The sequence below is a fragment of the Saccostrea echinata genome, unplaced genomic scaffold (genome assembly GCF_033153115.1).
Source record: "Saccostrea echinata isolate AGI-Se365-2 ecotype Australia unplaced genomic scaffold, CSIRO_AGI_Sech_v1 ptg000025l, whole genome shotgun sequence".
NCBI lineage: Eukaryota > Metazoa > Mollusca > Bivalvia > Ostreida > Ostreidae > Saccostrea > Saccostrea echinata.
Window position 1 is genome coordinate 2,999,804 of NW_026889774.1, and position 10,197 is coordinate 3,010,000.

The window sequence follows — 10,197 nt, forward strand, 5'->3', positions numbered from 1 at the left end:
TTATAACTGTATTTTTTAAGAACTTGATTTTAAATCCTACTTTTGGAAATCCAACTTAGATTCGCAGTTCAATTTCTAATGATGAAATTCTTCAAAATCATATTTCAGTATATTTAAACTTTTAACATTCCAGTCATCCAAGGTGAGTTCGATCTACCCTTCCTTTATTGAATAAATTCCTAAATTTAATAAAATTCTTACAGAGATACATTGCAGGGTCAAGCAAATGCTCTACTAAGCCTCTCGATCCTTACTCCTTACAAAAATATTAACTGCTGTTAAGGAGAAACTTAAGACGTACTCTACTATATATAGCATATTCTAGAAGTGTCGTAAATCAGATGTGGATTCTACAAATACTCCAAAGAACTTTTAGAAAATTTAAAATCGCCAAAATTTCCAAGTCAGTAACATTAAAACGTACGAATTTTCTACACTTTATACAACCATTCCTCACGATAAATTAAAAACAAGACTTTTTGATATCATAGTTAACTGCTTCTTCAATAAAGATGGAAGTCGGAAATTTCCTATATTATGATTAATCATCAACAAAATTACTTTGTTAAAAATCGCTCTGATTCTACACACAAGTACTCTGAAGTTGATATTAAAAGGATGCTGGAGAACCTCATTGATAACATTTATGTAGTCTTCGGAGACCAGGTCTTCCAACAACGTGTTGGAATTCCGATCGGCACTAATTATGCTTCTTAATTAGCCGACATATTTTTATATTCCTATGAAGCAGAATATATTCAAAAACTTCTACATGAGAAGAAGAGAACACTTGCTGTGGCCTTCAACTCGACATTTAGATAGATCGACGATGTATTATCAATTAACAATAGTTACTTTCATTCATATGTTGATTCGATATATCCCAGTAAACTTGAAATAAAAGACAACACAGAGACTGCCACATCTGGGCCCTGTTTTACAAAAGAACTTAATTACGACTAAGACCAAAATTAACTTAATTGTACCGTAGCTCAGTAAGATGCACACTGATCCCCTATTTTCTTTGCAATTTTGAGTCATGTTATATGAGTACTTATCTAAAATATACTTCTCAAAAAATCCTTGATATAACAAACACGAGTGACATACCTTAAATTACCCACAAAATATGTAACACGTTAAAAAAATATTTTTCGCGTTATAACGCGAAACTTTCGCAAATAATCTTCATTTATCAGTTCATACTTACCCTATATATAAGGGTGTGCAGATGTAAATCATATTTTTAAACAGTAACGTCCGCTTTGTGTCAACTTTCTTTCTGTGTTCATTTTGAAGTCTATTATTAGTGCAAAATATTTTTTTTTTAAATCAAAGAATCGTGCATTTTTGTGTGTGTGCGAGATTCACTTCAAATTAAATATATAATCCTTCCACGGAGCATACATACCTTATTTCCAAGGGTAACTGAAACCCGCCCAACACTTCTGATATGTCTTTTAATTGGAAAAACATTGCCGAAAATAAAATATAACCTCTTTCTTAACATGTTGGCGGTGATGGTAAAATTTATACAAAAATAATTTGTATACTCGGTCATTCTAAAACTCAAAAAGGTTACAAAAAAGATATTCTTAAAGATGCACAGAAATAAATGTTATGTTTTCTTCAATGGTTATATAACGTGTATTAAATCTGTATCGATTTCAGCCATTAAGTACATTTAGAGCCATTGAACTTCACTGACTCATCCAACGATTCGCACATTCACATGTTGGTAGACAAATCTCAACATCTGTTGAATCACCAAGGATACCTTTTCTTACTTATACAATGTGTCCAGTCCGTCAGCCCGTCAGTTGTATACTTCCCGTTTTGCACTTAAAATATTGCGTTTGAAGTTACAGGTACGTGTATTTTTATTTATTTTTTATTTTTTAATTACAAAATAATAACAATTTTCATGTTCGACGTCAATTATAATCTCACTAACTGCCTGTATTGCACGTTATTATTATTATCCATAGTGTGTTGTTTGCTAAAGTCTGGCATGGAGCAACAACCTTTATGTTCTTACAACGTGAAAAACTAGAAGTAAAAGAAAACACCATGGATTAATAACAATTAATGTTATTGTCTTCTCTTTTTTCTTGGAAAGGAAATCTGTCACACTGTCATGGATACTCCTGGATTTTGATTCCACGCATACTTCAGAAAACATGCTGGCTCTAACATGTATTCAAAACCGGGAGAAAATGTGACCACTACTCCATTCTATCCACAGCCGGACAATTCACTCCCGATCCACACCCGAGACACCTATCTACTGATTGCGACATTCGTTTCTGTCCTCATCATCATGGGAATCGTAATTGCGTTTATTAACCGGAAGTGTCGTGATTCCTTGTCCAAGGCGAGATTTCGTCTGCTCCATCTTCGACACCACGATGTCTTGACGACAGGTCACAGGAGGAGGCATCGGAGAACTAGTACAAAATCCATGACGCACCATATTCACAGTTTACATGACCCATACAGTCCTGTGTACAGCAAAGAGGTAAACGCCCCTGTGTCTTTTTTCACTGAGAATAGAACAGTTCCAAAACAACTTAAAAGAAAAATGGGTTCCTCTGACTCCATGTACGAGTCTGGAAGTTGCAGTAGCGGCGCAGAGCTGGATTCTGGTATATCTGTGATTTCCAGTAAAACGGAGATCCCAACATGTTCAATGCCGGAATGTCGCTCATTATATGACAAAGCAAGAAAGAAAAGAAGCAAGCCAGAACTATGTCTAGCGCCAGATGTTAAGTTGGTAAGGGTACTTATGCCGGAGACATTGGAACAAGGAGACAACGAAGTTCCTAGTGCCAAGGATAATGGTTTCATTTATCATCAGCATGGGAAAATGTCAAAGAAGGGAACAATTGGTAACCCTAAACGTTATTCTGTGCACCTGGATGTATCGGACAATAACAGGACATTGCGTTCTAGGTTATCTAAATGTGGACTCGGTGAAATCACAGTTCACAGTACAGGAAGTCCTGGAAGGAAACATTTAGATGAATTTGATCATCAGTCTTCATTTGATGTGATTTCGATGAGCAGCATCGAAGAACCTGTGGATGAAAATTTTAATAGCGCCCAGATCAAAGGTATTCACGAACTATTCCACAGCAATACATTAACGTCTTGCAGGAACTCAAAATGTGACAAGGAAACAAAAATAATCGCAAGTCTCAAAAGTGAAAATGGCTTTTCTGACGGAAAACAAACCCTTCGTAAGCCCGGTACTTGGACATCTAAAAGTAGTTCCATTTATAAACCGTCTTTCATATCATCATCTGGTTCATTTTCTTCGAATCATGACCACAATTCAGACCAAAGTGTGTTCAAATTCAAAAATGACACGACGTCACATAATTGCATGGAAAACCAGACAGGTTTGAATAGTCTTCTACCGTCTTTTCAGGAATTCGGAGAATTTCTAGAAGAAAGGAGACGGAAGCTCTCCAATTAAATTCATAAGCCTGACTACTATTTTATGATTATGAATGAAAATATATTTTGTACAAGACTTTTTTCACACAATAAACAAAATAATATAAAATACACATGTATAGAATGAACTGATGAAAATATTTGTAGAGATAATGATGTATATATGCTAGGATTTCCAATCAACTTGCTTCAAAGATTTGTGATGCTAGTCATATGCTGAATTATTCTCGAGATCCTGCTGAGAAGGACCGCTCCTTTGTCTTCACTTGCAACATATAGCTTTGACGACTGCTTTTTTTTTTTCTTTTTTTTTTTTTGGTCTAAGAATTTATTAGTTTTGGAACTTCTCCAACTCATGCACATTGCCCTTTTGAATTCGCCAACGTCTGCAGATCTGGAGTTCTAAAAAAGTCATGTCGATTACTACATTTAGATAGAAATTCATTATTAATTCAATGGCAGCTAATAATGACTTTGTACTTTAATGAATTCAAATTAATATATTTTTGAGACGTTATTTACTAAATTGCATGAAACATCGCAGATACAGATACCTTCTTACTTTTTTGCACGTCAACTTAATCGAGATTAGCTTTTTTAAATTTCCTCCTATTTTTCGAGACAAATTTCCTGTTATGATTGCGTTGTTAATTAAATACACGTATTCATTTCAAGCTTTATTTAAAAATTAATGTAAATAAAATGGTGATATCTGAATTTTGAACAGAGACTTGTCTGGCTGACCTTAAGTGCTTCACCTAGACTTCCCAAATAATGATCAAAACAATGCCAAGAAAGTTCGGGGTTTTTTTGTTGTTGTTGATGTTTTTCTTTTTCTTTCCTTTTTTTAATAATAAATTTTATTCATTCATTTATTTTATTTTATTTTTTGGTTTTGTTGCGTTTTAAAAAAATGAACAGATGTGTCATTTCCCTTATCTAGTTCTATTATCAGTATTGACAAAAATCCAGTATTTCTTTGTTTATCGTTAGATAGATGTGGCTCTAATTGCATTTATATGTAATTCAACATCACAACGAAAGAATAGAAAAACGATTGTGAGATAGTTGAAAAATGTGGTACGGATGTTTTGTTACATAAAAAGAGCTAGGAAGCAAACTAGTATGCGTTGTATACGTTAACATGACTTTCATATGCAGTCGTTTATAGAGTGAACTAAGTATCTAGAAACTATTCTTTCCTTGGAAAAGGGAAAATGAAAGGAAAGCTCGTTCCTAAATCAAGTATTGTGAGACTTGTTTTCTTTGTTATGATTTTTTGAATTGGAAAATAATTTTTAACAAGTTCACCTCTCTTATTTTAAACGAAATTAAAACTGATACATTCTTTCAAGACCCCTACAAAGAGATGACAGTGGACTTGTACAGTTGTTATATAATCAGACAATTGCTGTTCATTAACCCCACTTGGATCAGTCGATATAGATGGACAATACATGTACGTACACTGGAGGCAGATGGCAAGGCTCATTCATTTCTACTTTGTACCTACAAGAAAAAGCGAATTGATTTTATAATTCGATTTTTTTATCGTCATATGATCATGTCAATGGAAGTGCTTTTTTCAAATCTTGGAATATTTATTTCCACTTATAAACTTCAATTTGTTATTTATAATTCTGTTTTAATATCAGCTAAGCAACGTTTTCTGCTACAGTATCGATGCTGATTTAAATGTTTATCTCGCTGATTAAAAAAAAGCATTTTAATGATCGAAATATATGTATACTGAAGTAAATACATGTAATACTATAGATGAGGAAGATATATTGTATTTAATTTCAACTCTGCATTTGAATCCTATAATTGTTAACGATTGGTATTGTACTAATATGGATTTTAAATACAATTTCTGTGTAAAGGTTTACTTCATTTTAAATATAGCGAAGACCTGTAGGGTCAGTATTGGTTTCAGTCTTTACAAAAAGCTTATGGATTTCCGATCCGGTCGATGACTTTAGGCTACATAAATGTAGTGATTAGTTTATCATACATGTACATTATTTTAGTTCTAGTCAGTGCACGTATATTGTAGAATACACGTAGAGATATAGGAGAAACTTTTCATCTATATAAACTTTGTAGTATGATATTGTCGAGGCATTATAAGTTAAATTCCTTATCGTTAAATGTTATTTAATATTTTTCTTTATTTTTCATTGTAATGGACTTCACATTCCCAACTTTATAATTATGCATTTATTCTACAATACATTTCCATAAAGATAAACTTAAGAAAAGAAACATTGATCAGTGTAGGATAAATGAAATCCAACGGAGTGCAGGTACTGATATGTAACCCTACTGTTTAAAAAAAAATCTGGGATCTTGTCCTCGAAGAAAGTGTGCGACACTGAGGTACATTTCCACTTGATTGCGTTTAGGTTACACAGACTTTACAATTTTAACTGTCCAAATCCTGGAATTTGCCAGTGCTCAACCTTACAGCAACAAGGGGGGGGGGGGGAATCTAAAGGAAAATTTACTACTAGTATTGTAAAATGCGGGGTGTGTTCTACGGGAATGCACATTGATTTAATGATTTCATCTTTTTACATACTATCATCATATATTTCTAAGGGAAAAATGTTCGAAGACAAGAAGTTTTAGTGAAAATATGAATATCCGCTCCTCAGTGAGGAATAATAAATCTTGAAATTATTATCTAATTGATTGAGTTTTCCAAAATGAACATTGAAATTGAATTTTTTCACATGCAAAAATTTTCATTTTATGCATCTTAATTTCATTAAAGTCTAAGAAACGGTCTTTTGAACAGTATACATTTGCACCCCATAAAAGAAACAAAAAAAATTACATTTTTTGTGAAATCAATTTTCCTTTATTCTTGCCTTAGATACCAATATTTATTTGCATGAAATGAAACTGGAAGTGATCTGTGATATCTTAATTGCAATGATATCACATTCTTGCAAATTTTAATCTTTTCTTGAGGTCTGCCCGCATCTGCCAATCTGTTGCTGTACCCAACAGACCACTTCCTTCCACACTAACTTTATGTCCTTTTTCACCTTCTTTCACAAAGTTGACAAATCTCAGGCCCTCTCTGTTTTCCTTGGCTTTTTGATACTTTTCTCCAAGGTGTCAGCTATACTGGCTAGAACTTTATCATGTCTCCAAGTGTATCTCCCATCATTCAAAGCCTGTGAGCATGCTGATAATATGTGCTCCAAGTTTGCTGGTTTACTACAGAGAGCACACTTTGGATCATCTGTCACTCCCCATGTTACAAGATTAGTTGGGCTGGGAAGAACATCGTAAACTGATTTCAGCTTAAATTGAAGGTGTATTCCTTGTGACAAAACCTTTCCTTGCATTGGATACCAGTTATTTTGACCCTTTGATTTTGACCTATTTTTGAAAAAAAATTAACCTTGGTTATAACTTTTGAACCGTTGGTACTTGGGCTTTCATATTTCACTGGTGTATTCTTTTGACAAGACCTCTCTTTGAGTAAAAATATTTTCTATCTCTTGACCTTCACCTTGGACTTTGACTTGCACTTGAGAAACTTTAACCTTCGTCATGAGCTGCCATTGGGGGGCATCGGTGTTTCACAAACACATCTTGTTATTTTAGCAATATACATATATTTATTACATAACGTGTGAGATTTCTATCATTTTATTGCATTTTATTTGAAACTCCCAGTTTGACGTAATAAATGAGTTGATTGGTATTTAGGTGAGCATTCAAATCATTTGTTATATATGTTTAAAGTTCCAACATTTATTTTAGAAAATTATACATCAACAGTTTCTAATTTGTTTACATTTTTATGATAGACTACGAAAGCCGGATAGGCTCATTTTTGACAAGACAAAAAAAAAATTTAACTCGTTATAACGAGATAATTATCTCGTAATAACGAGTTAGTTATCTCGTTATAACGAGTTAGTTATCTCGTTATAACGAGTTAGTTATCTCGTTATAACGAGTTAGTTATCTCGTTATAACGAGATAATTATCTCGTTATAACGAGTTAGTTATCTCGTTATAACGAGTTAGTTATCTCGTTATAACGAGTTAGTTTCTCGTTATAACGAGTTAGTTATCTCGTTATAACGAGTTAGTTATCTCGTTATAACGAGAAAATTATCTCGTTATAACGAGAAAATTATCTCGTTATAACGAGTAAGTTATCTCGTTATAACGAGTTAGTATCTCGTTATAACGAGTTAGTTATCTCGTTATAACGAGTTAGTTATCTCGTTATAACAAGAAAATTATCTCGTTATAACGAGTTATCTCGTTATAACGAGTTATTTATCTCGTTATAACGAGTTAGTTATCTCGTTATAACGAGTTAGTATCTCGTTATAACGAGTTAGTTATCTCGTTATAACGAGTTAGTTATCTCGTTATAACGAGATAATTATCTCGTTATAACGAGATAAAAATTGATCTAGAATTGATATATCTAAGTAAAGAATAGACCATTATTTATAGGAAATATACAGAAACAAGTCGATCAAATTTGTTTGAAGTGTGCGTGATAAAGATTTTATGGAACAGCATACTAGTTTTTTTGTGTTATGCCTTTGATTAGTATTATTTATTGGAATGACCGAAGACAAATATACGGAAACGTGACCGCCTCATGTTGTTGTGTTATACCTTAAAATTGCAAAATAGAATTAGTGTCATCTTTAAATGGAATGTATATAACATCAAAATTTTGTCAACTTGTACAAGGAGATCAGAAAAAAATGATATACTCTGGCTGATTTAACTGCCCTGTTCAAGCTTTCTTGAATTTGTTAAAATTATAATAATGTTTGCGTTATATTTGTAGCAATAAAAAATGCATGGAAATAATCCCATTATTTTGAATATTCCGAATAAATCATGTGGATATGAAACCATATGTTAGGCTTTAACGATCATATTTTGATAATTCCTTGCCTGTTAACAAGGAATACCAGTTCAATTTTATCGTCTTAAAGGGGCAAGATCAAAATTCAATGTCTGACAAAAAACTAAATTCACGTTGTTTTTATCATCAATCCCTCCTTCCCCTCAATAATAAATATGATGAATATCAAGAACTAATACTGTACTTATCACTTAATAATTTATATATTTCTTCTGTTTATTAAAAGAAAGAAACATTTTAATTTACCAATTTGGCATGGAATCTTAAATTACAATATGTAATTTTTGCGTTATTATCAATGTGGTAGAATTAAAAAAAAAACTTTTGGAGCTCTTTATTCTACGGAAGCCACAATAAAAGGTGAAGGTCAGCATTAGTAAAAACAGTTGATCACTCGTGCTTCGCACTCATGAAAATATAAAAAAAAATTCCTGTCCCACTCGTGAAATAAATTCCATATCAACTACAAAACATTGAATATCCTCTATTTATTACCCCCCCCCCCCCCAAAAAAAAAAAATCATCAATCTCTTTTTGAAATAAAAATTATATGCTTGTAAAGTATACATAATAAATATTGTGATGAGGAAAATAATTAACGACATTCCTTCAATGTTGTATTAATAATATAAATGTACGTATGTAGTATTAGGCCTATTCGTTGATCAATCCTAAGTAAAAAGATTATAAAAGTGAACTGGCTTTGTAAACTCTGTAAACTTTTTTTTGTTTTGTAAACTCTGGTTTGACGTTCTGACACTATGTGGTAAACATATAGGATCCGCCAAATAGACGTGAATCTCAAATAGGTCTCCGTGAATCTCCACAACTTGGACACCACCCCCCCCCCCCCGCAAAAAATATAAACAGTGAATCATGACAGAATATTAGATAAAATGTCAATATCAGCAGATCAGATTTAACGTCTTATTACTTAAAAGGATGTAATATCATTTTTTGCTTCACCATTCCTCATTATAGTGGACAATATGCATAAGCTAAGTCACGAAGTTCAAGGGGGGAGGTAAACCAAGTAAAATATTTGACAAGTAAAAAGAAAAAAAAATAGATTTGATATTCCAACTACGAGTATTCGCCATTATTTTCGGGAGATATTTACTCAGGAAAAAAAAAATATGGAGGAAGGGGCACAAAGATACTCTTGACCGCCCCATTTTCAAAAGTGGTGGTGTGGACATTAGCCCCTCTATTACTACGCCTATGATCTAACTGCTGATGTCTCACCATCCCCCGTCTTCAAAACATTTCTGAATCTCAGAAGTAGCATATGTATAACACTGTATTCTATATATTATATGTTGCATAAACGATATGCTGCACTTATATTGTCTCTGATATTTAATTTTAGCGGTATAGAAATTGATATATGAAAGTGTATACCGGTAAGTCGTCCAAAACATATCGAAATAGTGTCATTCATCAGAAATAGTTGTCATAAATAAATTGCCAAAGTTTGAAGCAAGTATGTTTGGCAATATTATTTTAAGAAAAATATCGCGTCCTAATGCAACAATTTGAGGAGGAGTTCACGAAAATGTGTAAATGTGTTCGCCTTAGAGTTGCCATGATTAATGACAGCGAGATAGTTCAAGATTTAATCATAAGTAAACCCCAGAGCAAATTAAATTTTCAACCATTTATCAATTGTTCAAGTTAAATTTGACTGATAATTACTTGCTAAAAATTCAATGGCATTTAAAACTGCAGCCATTTTTATTCCTATATTGCTATTAAGTCTCGAAATAACAAGAAAACTGTCTCGTTATAACGACATAACTAACTCGTTATAACGAGATAAC

The 10,197-nt window shown here is 32.8% G+C and overlaps 1 protein-coding gene across 1 annotated transcript; it reads left to right on the forward strand.

The window, feature by feature from the left end:
- The first annotated feature begins 2,127 nt into the window (after nt 1-2,127).
- LOC133192426 (uncharacterized) lies at nt 2,128-3,478 on the forward strand. Its single transcript, XM_061328435.1, has one exon. It carries the CDS (start codon nt 2,195-2,197, stop codon nt 3,476-3,478), a length of 1,284 nt encoding a protein of 427 aa, XP_061184419.1. The 5' UTR covers nt 2,128-2,194.
- Nucleotides 3,479-10,197: the final 6,719 nt, after the last annotated feature.